Consider the following 23,677-nt stretch of genomic DNA (forward strand, 5'->3'; position numbering starts at 1 on the left):
CAATGTTTTTATGTGAATAAAAGTCTAAATTAAATCTGTTCATCATATCATCCATATGAATGGAGTGGTTAAGTCCAAATTTTCTGAAGAGACTCGATTGCTTTATGTGATGAACAGACTGAATTTAGGCTTTGATTCACATATAAACATTCACATCAGCTTTTATTCACATTAAACTTTGATCAGCAAATGTACAGAGGAATAAAATTTGGTAAACAGAAGTTTTCAGTCTTGCGTGATTTATGTGCAAGAACCAATGAGGTTCATTCTCATGTGTTATACAGCATGTTTGAGGCTCCTCAAGAATCAAATGAGGTTTGTTCTCGCACGTTAAGCAAAGATGGTTGAGCTCCATATATGTTCGATGATCAATGCTCATGTAAATAAAAGCCTAAATTAAATCTGTTCATCATATAAAGCAAATTGTGTCAGAAGACTTGGATTAAACCACTGGATTCATATGCTTGATTTCTTTTGTGATCTCTTTATGAATGTTATGAACCATCAAAGTTTTAAGTGAAAAGACTTTCAATGGAGGGACAGAAATCCCTTAGAATTCGTTAAAAATAACTCAATTTGTCTTTCGAAGATGATCGAAAGTCTTATGGGTTTGGATTTTGAACAACAGGAGAGTGAGTAATGTTAACAGATTTTTCATTTTTGGGTGAACTAACCTTTTAAAGGTTTTTACATTGATGATTTTTGATCTCTCTTTTTTATCACATAAATAAGAAACTAATCAACGGTCAGAAAAAAAGTTTAGGAATATATTGTTAATAAATTATAAATCAGGTGAATTATATCTGAACAAGCCCCCCTCTAAAAATCATCAGAATACAGATAGGAACAATAAAGATACATCATAGAGAATTGTCTCAGTACTATCAGCTGGGTGAAACACAGAGGCCTGAGAGAAGACTGTGTTTCTATTGATTTATAACACGACTCAAATGATGCCATCCTGGTCTCTCGTTTGTCATTAGACAGTGGCACTTTCAAAATGTCTGAATCAATCAACTCCTTGATGAAAAGACATTCAGATCTGTGGTTTGTGATAAGAACAATGCTTTCTTAAATTTCAGATAAAGGAATTATGATAACACTTTACAATGAGGTTTCGTTAGTTAACTTCTACAGCATTCATTAATCTTAGTTCTTACTTTCAACATTTACTAATTCATTATTAAAATCGAACATTATTTTTGTTAACATTAGTTAATGCACTGTGAACTAACATGACAATGAACGGCAGAATTTTAATGTTTGTTAATACGTTAACTAATGAGCCTTATTGTAAAATGCTACCAGAATATTGAAAAGGGGGATGAAAAGGACAATATCTAAATCACTTGCATGTTTCATATTGTCATAACTCTGCTTTCACATCATTCTTTACATCATTTATTCCAGGTTTAATTTATTTAATATCAGATTTATATTTTCCACATGATTGTCTCTCTTTTTCTTAAGATTTTCCTTGGTCTCTCTGAGCTCTCACACTCTCCCTCCCTTTGGTGCACCATCTTAACGCCTCTGTGATGACTAAAAAACACCAGTCCACAGCAGAACATCTCACTTCAGTCGAGCAACCAGACCGAGTGTGGAGCTCAGACGCCCACGGGCAATTACACAACCTCCGACTCACAACACACATGCACAATCATGAGGACACGGGTTAGAGTAACACAACTAATTTCTAAAAACATCACCGCATGCACCTCTGCTTCAACGGCAAAAGAAATGAAGACAAACAGACTACAACAGAAATAAAGGACACATACTTTCACGCCATTGAGAAAAGTGTTGTTATTGTTAACTAATGGTGCATTCAAGTCCTCCTGGGAAGTTCGTATTTGTGTATTTCGAGTTGAGTCGTGTTTGCGACATTAGGAGCGCAATTCTTAATTTACTACACAAAAATACAGCAAGGTTTTTAAACTATTTCTACAAAGTGAAAAACAAAGAATATGCATCAACTTTGTATACACACACAAAATAATTTAAATAAAAGAGAAATATTGGACTTCCTTCAACGATTTTCCAGTACGGTTCAGGGTTTTAATGCCATATTTCCAAATAAGTTTTTACTTTTACAGAAGCTACACTACCAGAGTCGCTATAATTACATTATTTGATTAAAAAATAAAGAACTGTATTGTTGTGAAATATTTCTAAATTTAAAATTACATTTCTAATTTAATATATTTTAAAATGTAATTTATTCCTGTCATGCAAAGCTGAATTGTCAGCATCGTTACTTCAGTCTACAGCAGGGATAGACAACTCCAGTCCTGGAGGGCCACTGTCCTGCAGAGTTTAGCTTCAGCCCTGATAAAAACTCACCTGCCTGTATCTATTTAATAATCCTGAAAACACTGATTGCCTTGTTCAGGTGTGTTTAATTAGGGTTGGAGCTAAACGCTGCAGGACAGTGGCCCTCCAGGACCGGAGTTGTCTATCCCTGGTCTACAGTGTCACATGATTCTTCAGAAATCATTCATTAATAATTAACATTACCAGCTGTACATTTTTTGTGAAAACCCTGATGCTTTTTTCAGGATTCTTTGATAAAAAGAATGCTTTGAAATTTGAAACCGAAATCGTTTGTAGCATTTTAAAAGTCAATTTTGATCACTTTAACGCATCCTTGCTGAATAAAAGTATTAATTTCTTTAAAAGAGAAAAATCTTACTGACACCAACCTTTTGATCTGTATTGTATGTATACTACCTCAAATTTCATATATATAAAAAAAAAAAAACCACATCATTGTTACAACACGCACCATAGAGGATTAGAGCAAAAACATAAAAAGAGCCAAAGAGACGGCCTGGTTGTGTCGGTCTGTCATTATTGCGGTGCGTGAGTCACAGTCGTGTGTTGGCTGAGGACCAGCAGGCCACAGAGAGAGGATATACTCTGAATCCCAATCAATGGTCGCTGTGGAAAAACTAATGGTGGCTGCGGCGAGCAGATTCCAGCTAAAATTAGAGAGACGCGGCTCGGCTTGTGTATCTCTGAGCGAGCACTGATTAGCATTATCATTTGAATTCTTCTGATCATCCCATTCCTACATCTCCCTCCAGCCTTTCATTTCACATTTATCACTCATACTGTATGTACATCTTCTACTCCTCTCATTCAGACTGTCATCAGGCTGTTTGTGTCTGTGCCTGTTTTCCAGTCTTTATCTTCCATCTCATACCATTTTGAGGTCCCTCCAGTCTGTCACTTCACTGTCAGCCCACCAAAATGTCCATCTGTCCTTCCCCCTCATATCCTCTTCCTCCTCCCTTCATCTTGGCTGTTGTGAAGAACTCCAAACTGTTCACCACCATAACACTGTCCTAACCAGGCGCAACGGCATAAAGCAACAAGCAATATAAGTTGATTGTTTTTTTATTTCTGTGCCATTGCACTGGGTAATTCCATTTAAACTACTATCCAGAGTTCCTACTAAGGGAGCATCATTTAGGCACTGTCAAATTTACCATTGCTCTGCATATTTTCACAGACAAAATCCAGTAATTTCAATAAGAATCCACATGGTTGGGAATTTCCAGAGGGGATGAAAAGATCCACGCAGATTTGGAAACAGGTTCAGTTGGCCATGCCAATTTGCTGCATTGACCAACAGACCACAGTGACTTTTGTGTGAGCACTGAGCAGTGCCTCATACAATTGAGCTTTTTCAAAATTTCGCAAATGTGAACATGCCATTAAAGAGACTTTTGAAATGGGAAAATTTTCAGTTCCTTAATTAAAAATAATATTAATAATAATAATAATTTAGTTCATTCATTTTGAGTTTGACATGATGAAAGTAATGACTTGCGACTCAGAAAGAAGACAAGACCAACTCCAAACTATTCCGTGAGTCAAAACTGATTCACTAGTCCTTCTGGTTTGTTAAAAATCATAATAATCATCAGTTTATGACTCAGACTACAATGGTCGCGCTGTATGATTATTGTTGCATGCAATCAACCAGAGCAATCCAAAATTTATTCATTTATGTTTTTGTTGGGGTCCAAAAACTTGCAAAAAAATGGCACTTTAGATTTAGCAATACTGAATGAATCTATAACAGTGTCACAGATCATTTTAAGATTGTGTCTGGGCCAAATAAGTGGAAGAATACAGATATTACAGGACTAGTTCACCACAAATTAAATATTCTGTCATCATTTACTCACACACATGAAACAAAGAGGTTTCGCCAATCAAGTATGTTTGCGCTTGTGTTTACCATATTTGATGTGCTCTATATACCCTGTATGTGCATTGATAAATGTTTATATGTGAATAAAGTCTAAATTAAATCTGTTTATCATATTCATATGAATGGATCGCTTGAAAAGAGACTCAATTGCTTTATATGATGAACAGACTGAATTTAGGCTTTTATTCACATTTAAACATTCACATCAGTTGTGGTAAATGGAAACTCAAGCATGTTCGCTTGTCGTGTGAGAACCAATGAGGTTCATTCTCGTGAGTCAAGCAAGTACGGTTGAGCTTCTGTTTATGTTCGCTGATCAATGTTTAAATGTGAATAAAGCCGTAAATTAAATCTGTTCATCATATAAAGCGATCAAGTCTTCAGAAATATTGGACTAAACCACTCCGTTCATATGGATTAGTCTTATGCCCTTGAGTACTAGTTGCGTAGCCGTCAATGGAGAGACAGAAAGCTCTCAGATTTCATCAAAAAAGATCTTCATTTGTGTTCCGAATATGAACGAAAGTCTTACGAGTTTGGAACGACATGAAGTTGAGTAAATGATTTTTGGGTGAACTAACGCTTTAAGGGAGCAAAATGTCTTAACATATAGAACACAAGTTGCCCATGCTATATTAATTGCATTAACAAATTACAGCATTTGCTCGCTCCACATTCCCACACAGCTTTGTACATATTTAGAAATAAACCTTTCCGAAAACAAGGTTGCAAATGCACAAGTGTGGAAGTGTGTTTTCAGTCGAGAGCGGCTTGAGTGGCGGCGCAGCCTGCAGTAGGTGGGCAGAGTATTGCAGCACAGCTGGTGTACTTCAGTATTTGTGCTCAAGAGTGCGAAGGTTACTGCTGGAGGAGCTTCTGTTTGAATAGACTCCTCATGATGATGGGTGACTGAGAACACCAGCTGAAAGGATGTTCCATTTCCTCTACACAAGCCTCTGATAAACGCTCTGGATAGAAGATAAGCACTGCAATCTGCATTCAGTTTAAAATTGTTGAAAGTTGAAAGCCAACATTACCTATGAATCCATGTGGAACTGCACCACTACCAAACACAAAACTAACCAAATAGCCAGTACACAGTATAGCACAGCCAAAAACAATTTCCCAGAGTCGAGAACAAACAGAGAACGTGAACTTCCTGAAGGTAAATTACACAACACTAGCAGCATTGAGGAAGAACAAACCTGAATCATGATGACAGTTTTACATTCAATACATACAGTATAACACATGCATTTTTAATATCAAATGTGAACCTCACCTTTTGAAGGCTTGTTGGATTCAGTTGGGTTTTATCAATCATTTTTATAGCCACCTAAGGAGGAAAAGAGGAAAATGAGAACCTAGACTATATACACTACAATTAAAAAGGATTAGAGTCTGTAATTTTTTTTTAATAAATCATGTTTCTGAAATTCTCTTATGTTCACCAAGGCTGCATTTATTTGATCAAAAAATACAATCAAAACATTTATATTGTGAAACATTACTATTAAAAACATTTATTTTAAAAATGTAATTTATTCCCGCGATGCACAGCATCATTACTCCAGTCTTCAGCGTCACATGATCCTACAGAAATCATTCTAATATGGTGCTAATATTTCTTATCATCAAAGCTGAAAACAGTTTTGCTGCATAATATTTTTGTGAAAACAGTGAAACTTTTTTTTTCAGGATTCTTTGATGAATAGAAAGTACAACATCACAGCATTTATTTGAAGCGGAAATCTTTTGTAACATTATTATAAATGTCTGTATACGTGTTGTAATTAAAAAAAATTCCAAAAGGAAACATGAGAGCAGAAAAGCTAATATGTCCATCTCTGGAAAACTCCCATAGCCCACAGATCAGGAAACACACTCATGACTTCTGATTCCTCACCTCGCTTCCTGTGAGGATATGGCGAGCCAGTTTGACCTTGGCGAAGTTGCCCTTTCCAATGGTTTTTAGCAGCCGGTAATTTCCAACAAGAGGGTGCACATCATCCAATCCTGAGCCAGAATTCCGGGTTCGACCACTTGACCTCACAGATCGAGAGGTCACCTCCCCTCGGCCATGGCCATTCGTTGTATGCTGTTAGAATTCAAAACACATGTAAATTACAAACAATAACAACAACAAAAATTAAAAACTAAATCCCTAAATTAAAATTTCAGTCTTGCTCATTTTATCCCAGCATTTGCCCTCCAGGAATTTACACAATTTCCGACAGTCATACAAAGACCAGGTATTTGGCAACAGACACAAAGGTCCCAGTCAGAGCAGAAATCACTAATATTGACTGCACCCATCCAGCGTCAGAGAGCTCTATTAGCACAGTCGCATCCATCATCACCCCAAATGATCGTCACGGTCACAAAATTATATCATGAGTCATCTGCATTTACCTTTACTACTTTCTCAAAGATGTCAAACATGTTTAACAACAGTTAATCGAAGTCTGAAATTAAAAACACAATATAAGTTAATTCCATTACTCTAACATTTCTCAAGGTCTCTTGTAACCTTGTGAAAGGACCTTTGTGCAACATACACCAGGCAACAAATAAACAAATTGTTCCATTCAGAGGTCACGAGTGCAACAGGATGATGTTTATTAAGTCAGTGATTCTCATGTGGTACGAACACCTCTGTAAGGGTACGCTGACACTGCGCTATACAATGTTCCCACTAAATCCTGCATATTGTCCCTGACGCCCAACTTGACTGTTATCCACAAAGCTCAGCCTAATAGATTATAAATCCACCAACACTCTAACACTTGATAATAAACGTTAAATAACACAACCAGAGAAATTATACGACCCCCCTGCAATAAAACGCACAGAACGATCTTGAATAAAGGTCACTTACGCTTAAGCTTGCACGATGCCTCATATTAGATTGTGATCCTCTCATTTTTCTGTTTGCAAGTTAAATGGCATTGAACCAAACAGCCCTGTCTTTTCTATTAGAAGAACTCATCAATACTCTCCCATCCAGCAACACTGATACTGACGAGCTGCATCACTGCTGGAGCCTTTTTGACACCGTGCTTGTGTGTGTGTGTGTGTGTGTGTGTGTGTGTGTGTGTGTGTGTGTGTGTGTGTGTGTGTGTGTGTGTGTGTGTGTGTGTGTGTTAGAGATTTTGGGGCAGGTGGGGCTGAGTGGATGGGTGATTGAAACCTAATTTGACTTAATTTTCAAAAGTGAGGAAGAGTTGTGTATTCAAATATGTACATTCTGGTAAGAAATAAATATTAATAAATGTCAATACATAATCCATAAAAAATGACATTCACTCAGATATTGATAACACCGAGGCATCTACAGAATCTTAACTTAATATATGAACAGTGTGCACACAATATTCTCAATTCATACATATTTAGATAGCTAGAACAACAGACACATCAATAAGAGCCATAGACAGACACAGACAGACAGACTGAGAGATGGAGACAGAACAACAAACTGAACGACAGACATATAGAAAAACAGATTGAATGGCAGACAGACAGCATATATGCAGTGGGAAAGTCAAAGACCGTAACTTAATGCTCATTATTCACAGGGATCTTTAAGGGGGACCTGCATAAGCGCGCGTGCCCATGTCACCTTCCCTCACTGCTGACGTATGAGCAGTAACCTATAGGACAGACTGACGCCAATGCGCAATATCTGCATCCTATTGGCGCATTAAACATGCAAACCCACGCAAGATCATTCACTAGTGTGCAGGGCTTTAACTAATCAAGCATATGTTGCACTCATTATGCAGAAAAGCAGCCAAAGTACCGATGCCCCAGACCCCATGCGTCACTTCAGCCTGGTGCCCCATCTGTCCAAAGACTGGCACGATACTGCTAATCCACTTAAAGCACACAAAACACGGTATGGAATGCGACACTGCCCTTAATTCTGGAGGAAATGAGCTGAATGGTTTTAGACGGCAGCATCGGTTTGACTAAAATCGCTGTCTAGGTAACTTCTCACTAGATGTTGAGACATTGCGACGCGACAAGACCAAATAATACACTAATAAGTGAATAATCAACACAGAATTGGGTCAGTTCACGACAGTTATCATTTGCTATTAACCAGTTACTACAACATAAACAGGCTAACGTTACTTACGTTTTCAGCCTTCCGTTCGTTGACGGTTGGCAGGGGGGCTCTTGTTGTTGACATAGTGTTGATGGAAAGCTGCTTTCCCAGAGTTACAATTTGAGCAGCAGGTTTTGCAGAGCAACGAATAGGAAATATATTTGACCGATTACACGCTTGGTCAATATCATTGAATTGCTTCTATAGCTGGTAACAAAGTTGTTAAAAGTTTGGGAGAAATATTCCGGACGCTCGCGGACGTTACTGCGTTTTATTACCGAGTGTACGCCATCTAAAAGATCCCTGAAAAGCGAACGAGACCAGTTAACTTGTGCACTGTTAAAAACATAATACTTTCAGGCCTGGCGTCGCTGTCTGCTTCATATTTCGGATGTCCGGTTCAGGTAAGAATGGAGAAAATTGCACTTCAACGGGGCCTCCTCTGCGATCTCCCCCCAAAGACAATCTGCTCATCGAACGGTCCTTCAAACGGACTGTCCGGTATATTCAGTGGTAACGGCAGCAGCGAGGTAAAGCGGGTGATCACAGGCGTCGGGTCCGCGGGGAAGTCACGCTCGTTGACGGTTCCATTCCACCCGAACAGCCGCGTCTGTCGCCTCTGGTTCAAAGCGAGATCCAAGATGGCTGCTCAACAGCGCAGGAGTTTCGAGCCGAGCCCTGAGCGAGACAGAGGAAGTGAGGAAACAGACGGATCCCTGTGCTCATTGGAGAGCGCCGCATCCCTCAGGGAGCTGTAGGTGTTCATATGGAAAAAAGGGGAAAACTTCGTCATACCATAACAACTGTGTGACACACCCTGTTCAATTGAATTGTAATTTCATCATATATGGTTTGACCGGTTTGGCAAAAGAAGACAAAGGTTTTCAATTAATTGGTCAGTGTGCTTTACTCAAAGATGCACGTTTGAGAAATGGCATTAAAAGTAGCCTATTGTGTACCGACGTGAGATGGAAACTAGATTTATTAGTTTTGGGGAAACAGCTGTTTTGTTCTACATGGAACGGGTCGCCCCCTTGTGGCCAGGTATCTAAAAAACAAAAAAGCAAGGTAACAATAAAAAAAAGAAAAAAAGAATTGTCTTAAATTGTTTATCTCAAGGAATAGATTCCTTATGATATTAACCATTTAAGGTTATAACGTTATTAAATTGGATATAGGCTAGCATGGGAAACACTATAGAGGATGCTGTGTGAAAGATTAACCCTGCTTTCCAAATAACTCAACCGGGGCCTTGCTAAGTATTTCCTTACAAATCTTTTTTTTTCTCTCTCTCTCTCTCTCTTGCACGAACACAAAACATTAAAATGAAATTGATCAACATGACTAAAATGAATGAATTTAATGTGTTTTGAATATGTTCTTCCACCTGAGTCATGAGTTTACAGCAGGTTCTCAACCATTCAGCTTCCAAGAGGGCTTCAAGATCATTTAAAAAAAATACTTTAAATTATAAAAAAAAATTGTAAGTTATGTCAAAGTAAATAATAAATAAGTAGGCTATAAAATTAAGTAAACAGAATTTATAAATGCCTTAAGCAATCAGTTACATCTCCATGTATGTGACCAGCATCAAAACTTTGATGACTGATGATCCCGAAAATAAGTGGACTATTGAAAAGAACAGCTGAACATCAATTTACAAATAAAATATAGCATTTAATACCACTTTCTTATTGTTATTTTGGATAGATGTAAACAAAGAAAAAAGAAAAAGAGAGAAAGCTTGATGAGAAATATACTTAGTTTTAATAAATATAACAATCATTTCATGTTAATGTAAAAAATGCAACAAAAAAAATGTTTCGGTTGTGTTATTTTTTTTTTATAGTGTAAGTAATGTTTATCTATTTAGCCTAAAAATGTCAACATGTAACTGGAACATGAATTTACATTGAAAAACAAGCTAATAAACAAAAAAGCATTTCAAAACACCCTATGTGTCAATATGCCTTTTATGAATCGAATTTGCCTAATGCAAATGAGATGTAACATTTTCCTGGATGCATTTGACATTCATTTTAATTTTAATTAAATGCCAAATGTAAACATCAAAGAAATAGGGGCTCCTACAATGGTGGACCTTGGAGGAAAAGGGGAGTGCCAAGACCCCTAAAAAATGGTGGACCTTGGAGGAAAAAAGAAAGGGTGAGAACCACCCATTTACAGCCTAATGTCAGATTAGAGGTGAATCATCAGTTATGCCCTGCTGTGAATCATCAGTTATCCCCTGCTGTATTCTGCCATCTAGTGGCCATTTTAGACTTGACATTCAACCATATTATTTCCCACAATAGACAATGGCAGCAGTTACTACTACACATCTCAATAGATGTCCTAAGAACAGCCGTAGACTCTGGGGAGCAGCCCGTGTTCTCTTTAGCCAATCAGAAATACTCTGACTAGGAGCAATGCATATTCTGGATATTCTTCTTTTTGGAGGGTGGGGTTTGGGTGAGAAGGCATGTGGTTGAAGGGAGTGATGAATCAAGTGATATTTAATCAAGAAATCAAAATAGTCCTTATAAAGTACAGCAAAAATCTTTATTTTATGATTTCAAGAAAAAAAAAATCAGATGTACAGTATAAGCAAACCCATGAATCAAAATCAAGCTCACAATACAACAAAATTGCTCAATAGACAATAAAGCTCAAAAGTTTATATTACTTTAGCAGCAAGTCAATGAAAGAGCTATATTAAAACCATTCTTGCAAATCAAATATAACCAAGGAGAAAGTGAGACAAAACAAGACTGGGGCTAAACAGGAGGCAACTGTGATCCATTTGATCATTACAACAGGAAGCAGCAAGGTTCCAGGATGGCAGCTGCTGTTTCACTTATTTCTTTAAATGGCATCTATATCAAGGTCATCATCCTCTTCTGCTTTCTTTGGCTGAACGGTCTCCACCTTCAGCTCTCGTGCAGAGTGAGAGTACTCAACCTGAAGACCAAAGAGAGTTCAAATAAGAAAGACGAAGAATCAGAATATTACACAAGCCTTTCTCTAATTCTAGCCCAGAGAAGACTAATGTAATTAATTACAGTCTCAAGGCTCCTGCTGACAGTTAAAATATAACGCTGTTTCTCTTATTTACTACAAATTAAGTTTGTGTTTGCGACGTGAAATGCCACGTGTACATGATTACATGTATAGCAGAAACAAGCTTCCATAGGTTCAAGTGTTAATAAAACCGCTGCACTACATTCTTGAGAAATGGCTGAAGCTTGAGAAACAACTCATTCTTCCAAGGACTGAGATAAAATTATGCAGAAGGGACTTTTGTCCAATCTGCTCATAAATAAATTAAGTAAAAAATAGTAAAAAAAATATATTTGGGATGAAATTACCTCAACATTTTCATCATCATCTTCCTCCTCTGCTTCACTCCCCTCACTCTCCTCCTCTGCCTCCTTCAGCCATTTGACAAAGGGAGCCGCCTTGGCATGGATCTCCTTGGCCAGCTCCTTGGAAACATACTTCTTTGATACCTTAAAACAAAGGCATATTAATCACGATTCATAGCTCAAAGAACTTGATCTTATAAAATGCTCAATCAGTCTAAGTTGTATGTAAAATTGGGAAATGCACACCTTCTCTGCCCATGCGAGAATGACATCCTCCTCCAGCAGGTCGGCATCATAGAGATCTTTGAGAATGACGGCCACTCGTGGCAGCAGCTGACTTTGATAAAGCTTCACCAGACACTCAAAACCTCCCAGCAGATACTTCTGAGCTTTCTTATCGTTGAAGCAGAACTGCAAGAAAGGAGAATCTATCACTTTCAGCACTGTGATTGTGGTAAAACTATGTACATTTATCAAACATAAGCACTTTGTTCGTAGTCTTTCGCAGACATGTTTGTTGAGCTAAGATAAACTGTTTTGCACCAGTAGGTAGTTTTAAACAGCTTCATCTTCATTTATCTCAGAAGCAAGAGAAAACTGGTAGATATCAAAGCTGCTGATTCAAAAGTGTCATTTAAATTGCTAGTCAAGACTTATTTTTAGCATGGCTTTACACCATCATCTCAGCTTGTAGGCAGGTCTCAGTGTCCTGCTATAAATATTCATCTATCACTAGGCCAAGATGGAAACTTTTATTAGCATTTTAAGTGGTAATTTTGGGGCAAAATCAGTCAAATTCTGGGGGTAAAATGTATTAAAATGGAGGCAAAAAATGTATAAGTTACAGGGGTGTTCCAATTAGTCTTGTACATGCAGATCCTGTGCGACCCATCTGTCAAGATTTAAAATTAAAACTGGTGTTGTTCTGAAAAAGTACCCGCAGGAAGTGACGTTTGTATTTCTTGATTTGGTCTCTAATGTTCTCGTCAAAGAGCAGTTCACTCAAGATGAGCGGTCCCATGGCTCTCACATCCAGCCTTTCTGCTTCAGCCAGAATCTCCTTATCGGCAGAGCCAATTGCTCCACTCTCTTTCTTTTGCTGAGAAGAGAGAGATGTTTGAGTCCTAGTAGCATTAATAGATCTTTGGTTATTTAAACCTTCATGTTGATTTAAATCTAATTTACAGAAGTATGGTAAACTACCATTGAAAAGTTTGGAGTCAGTAAAATGTTTTGTACAAGAAATTACAAAAATACAAACACTTAACACCGATCTAAAGTGACAGTAAAGAGATTTATAATGCTACAAAATATTTATATTTCAAATAAGTGCTGTTCGTTTGTACTTTCTATTCATCAAAGAATGCTGAATGCACAATTTCCATAAAAATATTAAACAGCAGAACTGTTTTCAGCATTAATTAGAAATGTCTCTTGAGCAGCAAATCAGCATATTAGAATAATTTCTGAAGGATCATGTAACACTGAAGACTTGAGTAATGATGCTAAAAATTCAGCTTTACCATCACAGGAATATATTACATTTTAAAATAAATTCAAATAGAAAATATCTATTTTAAATTGTAATAATACTTAGCAAAATTGCCATTTTACTGTATTTTAAATCAAGTATGCGCAGCCTTAGTAAGCATCTTTTTAAAAACATACCGACCCCAAACTTTTGAACAGTAGTGTAACTTCACCAGATGCAAGGGCATCATAAGAAAATGTTTTTACACTGGAAACCAAGAGTGGCATTATTTACTTTGACAAAGTTGTAGAACATGTTGACCCTCTCCTCCAGGGGTTTTTCCAGGTCCTCGCTGAGGGTCAGGTTCTTAGCATGGTCACTGATCTCCTCCATACGCCGACGCTGGGCCTCCTCTGTGGTTTCCTCTGCCCAGTCATCGTCATCTTCCTCACCATCCTACACAATCCCCACAAACATACACTTCAATGTACTGGTTACAAATTACAGTAAAAAAAAAAAAATGTCCATGGGTATCTCTTACCACAGCATCTGGTGCATCTATGTCATTATGGTTCCCAGCCTCACCACTCCCCGAGCCATTCTCCTTATCCTTCTTTCGGTTTTTCTTCTCTTTCTCCTTTTTCTCTTTCACACAACTGCTATCACTCTCTGCATTTTGAAACAGATTATCTCTTAAAAATTGTGTTTATAAAGCTTAAATGAAAAGCTAAAATTAGAAATTTAAACAGCAAACAAAGCATACATTTCTGATACTAAATATAGTAAATAACAGAAGCAGATGCATTTTAACAGTCCACAACTCACCAGGTGGGTTTTTGAGGATGAACGTGCACAGTTTGTGCCGAGTGTCCAGCATTCCCTGATTACCGCAAGCCTTGCAAGAGCTTCCGATGGTCTGCTTCTTTGGGTTAACATGCTGCAAATTAAACATTAGATACTATGAGGACCATTTCTGAAAATTAAAGGATTTTTGAATTGACAAAGGTTTCGATTTTCAAAAACCATGTGAGGATTGGATTGCAGTGTTTTTAAATAACAGCTGAAAATGTGGAAGTATGGAAGAAACTTGCTATTACAAGGAATTGCAATGGTTTATTCGAAATGACGTTAAAGTGTTCACTGACATTAGATAAATCAGTAGTTTCTCTTAGGCTTCTAAAAAAAAAATACATATACACTTTTAACGCCAATAATTGTGTAAATTAAAATGCGATTAGAGCTAAGTTAGCAATGAAAGGTTGTAAAACAAAAAACTAAGAAATATTAGGTTTAAGTAAAAAATAAATAAAACGTTAAAGTACTAAAATTACTAAAACTGCAATAAGAAAAATAAATTAGAGCTTTAAATTATGAATATGAACACAGCAAATAACTAATGCTTTCACAACCGTGGATATCTTTTCAACACTTGTGTAGGCGTTATGATGGTCAAAGGACAAAGTTAAGTGTACAGAACACCACAAACCAACTGCCCTTGCCCAAAAAGGCAAAAACAAGTTTAAGTACACCTCAGAATGTTCTCCAAACACTATCTGACCGACAGCAAAACTAAAAAGTAAACAGAATCTTTAATTTTTAACCATGAGTGGACAAACCTTCCCAGCAAGCAAAAACCCTGATCGTCAACTTACCAGGTCAGTCTCAGGATTGTCACACTCGGAGCACAGCACAAACTTGCGGATAAATCCATCCAGCATGTCCTGCAGTTTGTTGGCTTCATGGGATCCGTTTACGATGTAGCGGTCATTCTTAGCATCAAACTGAGTCTGCGCCCCCAACTCACAGCCAAAAAACTTAGTTGGATCTGATGAAATAACAGAGAGAGAAAAAAAAAATCATAATTTTTTCATAATAAAACACTACTGAAAGAATAATGTCTAGGTTATAACTAATTGTAAAAGCAAACTTACAGGTTGGAGGTCTGTTCAGTGCCTTTGCAACATCAACCATGTTGACAATGACCGTCTTGATTCCATTCCCTTTGCCTTCCACCTATTAAATTAAATTGACAGTGGGAAAAAAATGTTTTTAATCTTTTCCAACTGAATATCAGATTGCCACTGTATACACCAATAATAAATTATTATTACTCTACGCAAAAATAATTAGTGAAACTATCATATTTATATAGCATTCAGACCAAAACAAGTCTCTTGTGTACCTTGGCAATCAAACGGGGCATCTTGTAGCGGTAGAACTGGTCTGACACATTGCGGTTGACGTTGACCGACATTTTGAGTGATCTGAGACACTATCAGCAAGATAAGAAGATCTTGAATGGGATTTTTTGGGTATCTTCTGTCTGGAGAAGAGGGGATGACATAAACAACTGCAAGTGTGCTCGGTCTCTGACATGAAAAAGATCTTGCCACAGTGGCTGCAAACTCCTTGCTCGTGGACTAGGTTTCCTCCGCTCGCTTTCCAACAGCTGCGCAACAGCTCTGAAATGCAAAGTGAAATGTACTATTATACAACAGTTAGGCTATTTCCACTCCTTTCATTAATTAGACAAGTTACTTGGCATTCCACTTGATGCATTGGATTGTTCTGAAAGCCATTTTGTAGGCAGAAGAGATATACAAAATAGCTGGCCAATTTTTGTAAAGAAAAAATAAAAATCGCAGCTGTGCAGATATTTAGTACAACAGCATCATTTCTCTTCTGTGCAACATTTGAACAATATAACCAATTCAGGACTTGAATCAAGACTGTGATCATATTCATTTTTGACCATTTAGTTTCTCATTTTTAGGAATTTAGGAAATAGTTTCAAAAATATATAATTTATTGTGTAGCAATAACACCTGTATTTTAACAAACACACATTGACTAATGATCTTACGCCTAATAATATATGAAGAAGAAAAACAGGTTGTTATGTTTATTGTCTTGGCACATTCAATAATTAATTTCATGAGTCAAGGAGCATAAAATAAGTCATAAAACATCTAAGGTGGTTAGGCCACAAATAATTAACTTTACAATAAATATAATACATTACTTTTAATATTCTCTCTGCCATCCATTATTACAGGAAAACAAACTATAAATTAAATATTTTTTAATAATTAAATAGAGTCCTTGATCAAGACCCCAGATACTCACGTCATCGACTGCGTCAGAAGGTTTAAGAATGACTCAAGCCAAATGAACACGTGGTGAGGAAAATTTTACAGCTGTAAGTTACGTGACAGACCAAAACCAAAAAAAGTAAAATTACGATCACGTAGTATTGTGCGCGTGTCCATCGGTTAGTCTCATTGAAAGTACATTAACGTTAAGAGAAGAATAAATATTTAGAGCTCACGCCAGTGTATAAGGATCTTTTAACATGCGTTTATAAATGATATGCAAGCTAACGTTACCGAGTCACACGTATTGCACCCAAGGTCGATGTACACATGGTTACCCGCTCGAGCTAAACCCATTACGCTATTTTTACATCGAAATAATCACGTCGAATATCGACGACTGCCATTATATCACCCTAAATGATTTAAACACAGCAAAGACTCGTTTGCTTTGACAAACCTCAGAAAGAGTCGTAAAGTTGTGTGATCGTCGCGGTGGTGCAGAGTGCGTCACGGTTAGCGCGCAGCGGAGTGCGCAAAAGCACCATGACGCCATTTTGTTCCCCTCCGTCAAGCTAGTTCACACCCATTAGCTAGTTATAAAAACCACCAAAACACTCGTTTCCAAGTCATATGTACCCAAAACGCATTTACAAATGTGTAATAAATATTTGCAAAGCAGTTTAAGCAAATAACCGGCCGTATACTCACCGTTTCCGTAAAATAAAGACATAAACACAACGCTAGTCGTCCACCGACGGAGTGAAGGGTTGACAGTGGAAAGCCTGGATATGTTGGGTCGTGATCCAAAGAATGTAACACGACACAACGGTACAGAGAGATAAAACCTGGGAAGTGCTGAGCGATGCAGCCGATCAGTCGAGGGGTATCGGATTTCCGGAGAGAAGCTGGATTAGAAAAAAAGCTAGATTTGTCAAATGTAACTTGGCAACACACTTGCTGTATGCTCTACTTATAAAGCTAAGCAGCTCCCCGCTTCGTCATAACAAGAAAACAAATGTTTTTTCCAACGACTTATTTGGCATTTATTAGAAACACTACAGATATATGTCGGAAACGTGTTAAATTACCAGCATGTAGTTATAAAATTGGTTCTTGTCACGTCTTACCTTTCCAGAACCTTCTTTGCTCCACGCAAAGGCAGAATGAGTTGTGAGTGCTGATGATGGGCGTGTACCTCGCGTGCAATCCACATAGCCCCGCCTACCGTGGCCATTCATTGGCTAAAATCCCTTCCTGTATTCAATTTCCTAACGCTGACTTGCTCCTTTTGACGTCAATCATCACTGAATCATATATAATCAGTATTTATTTCGTTTTACGTTTCCCCCTCATGCAACTCATACCCCGCGATGGAGAATTATATAGGTTATGTAAGTTAGCCTAGTTTAGGCTTTTTTGCATCAAAGGAAATGCAACGTCCTTTTTAAAGAGAATTTTGAATAAAGAAATAGTAAGGGGAGTTCAGGCTATAGCAGTTAGGCTACTGTACCCAAATAGTCATTGCAAAACTTAAATGGCTATGATATGGAATTAGGCTTTATGTGGCTACCACATCCAAATCAGATTCACAAAAGATGCAAAAGCACCAAGTATTCCATATGTCTTTTGTGTATCATATGCCATCAGAAAACTTAGATTATGATTCTCAACCTTTTTGACTACAATACTGTTTTTTTTATTTTTATTTTTTGCATTTTAATTAAGATTACGGAATTATAACACAATTTAAATCATCTTAAGACTTATTGGGGCCCCCAGAAGTTTGCTGAGGCCCCCCTAGTGGGCCCCTACCCCCTGGTTGCATGCAAACCATTAACTTGGCATACAAAAAGGAAGATGTAAGACTATTGACTTTAATGATACTTGTGGCATGTCAGGTTTACATTATGGTCTGTGGACTGTTTATTTGCTTTTTGGTTTCCATTTGGTTCTTCCTTTCTGTTTTCTAGGTTACCGATTATCGCTCCCTTGATGACCACACCAGTGAGTTCTTGGTCTTGCCTATCTTGCACACTACCCTCATTTCATATTTTAGACTGGTTTAAATCCTAAAAAAAAAAAAAAAACTTGTTCCCCTGCCCGGTTGGTCCTCAATGGAAATTTACGTATTTAGAACTGGTACTTATTAAGAGTGGATCCTAGTTTACCGTGGGTGAGATGGAGGAGGAATTGGCCAGCCACTCAAGTGTCACACTCACTTTGGACCCAGAGCACAGGGGGCGACAATTGGCCATATCTGATTATTTGAAAAAGACTTGTCAGTGTCTATGGGTGGCTAGTCTACAATATAATAAACTTTAAATATGATAAATTACTTTTAATGTTCTCTCTGCAATTCGTTATTAAAGGAAAACAAACTAAATTTAATAATTAAATAGAGTCAAGTCCTTGATCAAGACCCAGCTACACACGTCATTGACTGCATCAGCAGATTTAAGTATGACTCAAGCCAAAAAAAAAAAAAAAACACGTTTCCAACAACAAGGTTTCCAAAATAAAAAAAGAGTAAAATTACGATCACGTAGTATTATGCGTGTCCATCGGTTCAATTTCAATCTAATTAAAAGAACATTAATCGATTCCAATACAGAAACATTTTAGAGAATAAGAAATGTTCAGAGCTTATGCACGTCAGTGTAGGCCTATTATAAGGATTTTTTAAAATGCATTTATAAATTATATATATATATATATATATATATATATCGCACCTAACATTATTTGTAATATATTTGAATACATAATTTTGTAAGAATAATAAAAGGCTCCAGTCTTCCCGTGACCTTACAGATGTTGAGCGGTAGCCTATAGAGAATGGATGAATGAGAAATAATAAAAGTAACTGATCACAATAGAGAATAATTTATATTCAGCTTCTGACTTGAAACTGTGCAAACTTTCTGCTCAAACCTGCTGCAACATGCCTCTGATACTGATCCTGTGGGAAAGAGCAGAAACAACAACAACAGTAGTTGAATTTCACCATTGAGCACCAGTACTACAGCTGACTTTTTCACGGAGCTAAATCAAACAGATTGCAGAATCTAAAAGCCCTTAATATACAGAAACATTACACCTACAAAAATGTTTAAAGCATTTAAAGTTTTTTATGAAGAAAAAAACAGCCAGGAAAAAAGAGGATCAGTTGCCTCTTGTGATGCCAATGCAGCACGCAGAAACCTTCGATGGTAAGATCATGCTTTTTCATTTCTAAATAATTGAGTAAAGTCAGACATTTTTGGAGTGTACAATAAAATAGTCAGCATATTTGAGGAAAATGCATTCACACTGTAAAACAAAAACAAAAAAACACAGAAGTAGGGAAAACTTGAAGCAACCAGCTGCAGGACTTGTTATATCAACTTATTTGAATTTGGTCAAACATAATATACATTTTGTTAACTAAAAAATAATAAAGTTTTTACTTATTGATCCAAGTTCAATAAGCTTGCATTTCTTATTAAGCTGAGCATTAATATTATATAATAGTGCCGGTTGGTAACACTTTATAACAACGTTCAGTTGTAAGTCATTTACAATTGATTAGTTAATGATTAACTAATCATTTACAAAACATGACTATGCGTTTCATAAATGTTTACTAAATTATGTTAAATGTTTTTGTATAGCAATTAGAGAGTGCAGAAAGTGTTGTAAATGCCTTGAATATACGCACAGATCATTTGTAACAGGTAAGTAACAGTGTTCAATACAATGATATGTAAATGCATGAATAAATCATTTACAACACTTTCTGCATCCCCTAATCTAGTGTAAACTATTCATCACTTGTAAATGTGTTACACATCATTCGTAAATTACCACTTCAAGAATTAATAAGGCATAAGATCTACGAATCTTACCTACGAATGATGTGTAACACATTTACACGTGATGAATAGTTTACACTTTAGATTAGGGGTGTCACACTCTGTATAGAAAGAACGAGAGTAGAATCCAATTGCGAGAAAACAACAATATTTATTATAAACAGGAAAAGCAGTGAAGCTGGTCAGCAGATAAATCCAGGCAGAATCCAGACAGGAAGCGAGAGATCCGGGAAGGCGAACCACTCGAGGGAAACCAGCAGAAACAGGAGTGACGGGTGCTCAATGGTCCTAGTGAAGCCTCACAACGATCTGACAAAGACAGGACGAAATCACAGACAATTGTTATGGCCCGGCTCAAAAGCCACAACAAATAGAGGAAACCATGCTCAAGAAATAACCAGGAAAGGGTGTTTATTCACAAAAGTAAATTAATTGAATGAAAATACAGCAACTCATATCTTTTAACACTTAACAAACGTAACCAGCAAAACATAATACCAGATTAACTAAACACTAAACAAACAAAACACAGCAAAGGACAACGCCATCGTGCTGGGGACCAGGAGGAAGCAAACAGCCAAGCCCCCCAACAATCAGAAAGGGGCGGGATTTATTCCATCTAGAGACAATGGCCAGCTGCCTTTAATCTACCTGATGGCCTCAACTCCACTCCACCGGGAAGTTAGGTTGGTTCCCCATCTACAAGACGCGACGAGGGGGGGGAACCGGAGCAGGCGGATTAATACGAGAATGAAACACAGGCTTAATTTTGGAAACGTGAAAAACGGAATGAATTCTCCTGTACGCAGGAGGGAGTTTGAGGCAGACTGCCACTGGGCTAAGGATCTTAGTGACAGTGAACTGGCCGATAAATTTGGGAGCCAGTTTATTACTAACGGAGCGGAGAGGAATGTTCTTAGAAGAAAGCCACACTTTTTGACCAACGACGTATACGGGAGGTTTCAGCCGGTGGCGATCGGCCTGAACCTTAGTGCGCGCACCCACCTAGAGGAGAGTCTCACGGGCTCTCCTCCATGTGTGGCAACACCTCTGGACGAAAGCGTGAGCGGAGGGAACCGCGACTTCAGATTCCAGACTAGGAAAAATAGGTGGCTGGTAACCTAGACTATACTCAAACGGAGAGAGGCCTGTGGAGAAACTGGTAACGAGTTATGAGCGTACTCAACCCAAGAGATTTGTTGGCTCCAGGAGGAAGGATTCTGAGAAACCAGACATCATAATACTCTTTCTAAATCTTGGTCGGCTCGCTCAGCTTTGCCGTTAGTTTGAGGATGAAATCCAGACGACAAACTTACACTCGCCCCCAGTAAACGACAAAATTCTCTCCAAAATTTGGAAATAAACTGGGGTCCCCTGGCAGAAACCACGTCTGTCGGGAGGCCATGAATGCGAAAGACATGATTAACAGCAGTAACCGCTGTCTCCTTTGCTGAAGGTAATTTGGGTAAGGGAATAAAATGTGCCGCCTTCGAGAACCGGTTCACTAGCGTCAAAACAACAGTATTACCCTGGGAGGGAGGGAGGGAGGGAGGGCCATGACAAAATCTAGCGCGATATGGGACCAGGGTCTCGAAGGGACAGACAGCGGTTGGAGCAACCCATCCGGGGGTCGATTGGAAGTTTTGCTACGGGCACAAATTGAACAGGCCAAAACAAATTCCTGAATATCACAAGCCATAGAAGGCCACCAGAATTGTTGTTTGACCAAAAATCTGGTTCGACTAACTCCTGGATGACATGCCACATTGGAACCATGACCCCACCGAATAACGTTGGACCAGACTCCCTCCGGCACAAGTAACCGACCCGGTGGGCAATCGGACGGAGGTGTTACCCCTTCTAAGGCTGTGCGGACCTTCGACTCGACCTCCCATGTGAGTGTAGAAACAATGAGTTTCTCAGGTAGAATGTACTCGGGAGTAAACGGGCGTTCGGAGCGGTCAAAAATTCGAGACAAAGCATCAGGTTTGATGTTCTTAGAACCTGGACGATACGAAAGCAAGAAGTCAAAGCGACCGAAAAAAAGTGCCCACCGAGCCTGCCTGGAGTTCAGTCGTTGGCAGACCAGATGTATTCTAGGTTCTTATGATCGGTCCAGACGATAAAGCAGTGATCTCAAACTCAGTTCCTGGAGGGCCACAGCTCTGCACAGTTTAGCTCCAACCAGCTCCAACTCACACCTGCAAGGGATTTTCTAGTAATCCTGAAGACCTTGATTAGCTGGATCAGGTGGGTTTGATTAGGGTTGGAGCAAAACTGGGCAGAGCTGTGGCCCTCCAGGAATTGAGTTTGAGATCACTGCGATAAAGGGTTCCCCCGCTCCCTCTAACCAGTGGCGCCATTCTTCCAATGCTAACTTGACTGCCAACAACTCTCTGTTACCAATATCGTAGTTACGTTCAGCAGTCGATAAGCAATGAGAAAAGAACGTGCAAGGGTGCATCTTGTCGTCCGCGGAAGATCGCTGGGAAAGTACTGCAACTACCCCCACCTCTGACGCGTCAACCTCCACCACAAACTGACGTGAACGATCAGGGGCTACAAGAATGGGAGCTGAAATGAAGCGGCTCTTGAGGTTGGTATATGCCACTTCCGCACCATTAGACCACCTGAACGCCGTTCTGGTGGAGGTCAAGGCAGTCAGAGGAGTGGCTAGTTGGCTGAAATTACGAATAAAACGTCAGTAAAAATTGGCGAATCCCAGGAACCTCTGCAGGGCCTTGCGGGAATCTGGAATTGGCCAATCTACCACAGCCTTAACCTTGTCAGGATCCATGCACACTCCCTCGGACAAGACGATGTACCCCAAAAACGGGACTGACTGTGCATGAAACGCGCACTTCTTCGCCTTGATAAAAAGCCCATTCTCTAGCAACCTTTGAAGCACTCGTTTGACATGTTGAACATGTTCCTGGAGAGGCGAAGAAAATATCAATATGTCATCCAGATAGACATAAATGAACTGATCAACCATGTCTCTCAACACATCACTGACGAGTGCTTGGAAAACGGCGGGAAAGTTGGACAGGCCGAAGGGCATAACCAAGTATTCAAAGTGTCCCCTGGGGGTATTGAAAGCCGTTTTCCACTCATCCCCCCTTCTTATGTGGACCAAATGGTAGGCGTTACGTAGGTCCAATTTCGTGAAAAGAGACGCTCCCTGCAACCGCTCGAAGGCTGAAGACATCAACGGCAAAGGATAGGTATTCTTTACCGTGATGTTGTTCAGCCCTCGGTAGTCAATACACGGTCGCAGAGAGCCATCCTTCTTCCCCATCAAAAATAACCCCGCGCCAGTGGGAGACGAAGAAGGACGGATGATCCCGGCAGCAAGAGAATCAGAAATATATTTCTCCATGACCTCCCTCTCAGGAACAGAGAGCGAGTATAACCTACCATTAGGCAGAGACGTACCTGCCAGTAAATCTATAGCACAGTTGTAGGGACAATGCGGAGGAAGAGAAGCAGCCCGGGACTTACTGAATACTTACTTCAGGTCGAGATACTTAGGTGGCACGTTAGACAGATTCACTGGCTCCTC

The 23,677-nt window shown here is 38.7% G+C and overlaps 2 protein-coding genes across 4 annotated transcripts in view; both read right to left on the reverse strand.

Annotated features, from left to right (window-relative positions):
- Nucleotides 1-9,290, reverse strand: part of mark3a (MAP/microtubule affinity-regulating kinase 3a) — a 39,061-nt gene extending 29,771 nt beyond the window's left edge. For all 3 annotated transcript variants that reach the window (XM_081350946.1, XM_081350945.1, XM_081350947.1), the window contains exons 1-3: nucleotides 8,364-9,290; nucleotides 6,129-6,320; nucleotides 5,505-5,558 (exon numbers count right to left, since the gene is read on the reverse strand). In XM_081350946.1, the coding sequence (XP_081207072.1) occupies nucleotides 5,505-5,558; nucleotides 6,129-6,320; nucleotides 8,364-8,417 (300 nt within the window). In that variant the 5' untranslated portion in view covers nucleotides 8,418-9,290. The remainder of the gene's footprint in view (nucleotides 1-5,504; nucleotides 5,559-6,128; nucleotides 6,321-8,363) is intronic.
- A 1,586-nt stretch (nucleotides 9,291-10,876) lies between these two features.
- Nucleotides 10,877-17,483, reverse strand: LOC308681411 (eukaryotic translation initiation factor 5-like). Its single transcript, XM_081350276.1, has 12 exons — nucleotides 17,392-17,483; nucleotides 16,973-17,169; nucleotides 15,352-15,631; nucleotides 15,101-15,182; nucleotides 14,822-14,994; nucleotides 13,995-14,106; nucleotides 13,711-13,838; nucleotides 13,464-13,625; nucleotides 12,636-12,797; nucleotides 11,945-12,109; nucleotides 11,702-11,842; nucleotides 10,877-11,294 (listed from the first exon to the last, which is right to left on the reverse strand). Exons 3-12 carry the CDS (start codon nucleotides 15,421-15,423, stop codon nucleotides 11,199-11,201), a joined length of 1,293 nt encoding a protein of 430 aa, XP_081206402.1. The 5' UTR covers nucleotides 15,424-15,631; nucleotides 16,973-17,169; nucleotides 17,392-17,483; the 3' UTR covers nucleotides 10,877-11,198.
- Between the last annotated feature and the right edge of the window lie 6,194 nt (nucleotides 17,484-23,677).

Source organism: Scardinius erythrophthalmus (genome assembly GCF_964197995.2).
Source record: "Scardinius erythrophthalmus genome assembly, chromosome: 21".
NCBI lineage: Eukaryota > Metazoa > Chordata > Actinopteri > Cypriniformes > Leuciscidae > Scardinius > Scardinius erythrophthalmus.

Excerpts from the sequence above, each read along its gene's own strand:
- LOC308681411 (XM_081350276.1), bottom strand. The coding sequence starts at position 15,423 with ATGTCGGTCAACGTCAACCGCAATGTGTCAGACCAGTTCTACCGCTAC. Across the intron at positions 15,183-15,351 it reads TGCCCCGTTTGATTGCCAAG|GTGGAAGGCAAAGGGAATGG; the intron begins GTACACAAGAGA and ends TTAATTTAATAG. Across the intron at positions 13,839-13,994 it reads CATCCTCAAAAACCCACCTG|AGAGTGATAGCAGTTGTGTG; the intron begins GTGAGTTGTGGA and ends TTCAAAATGCAG.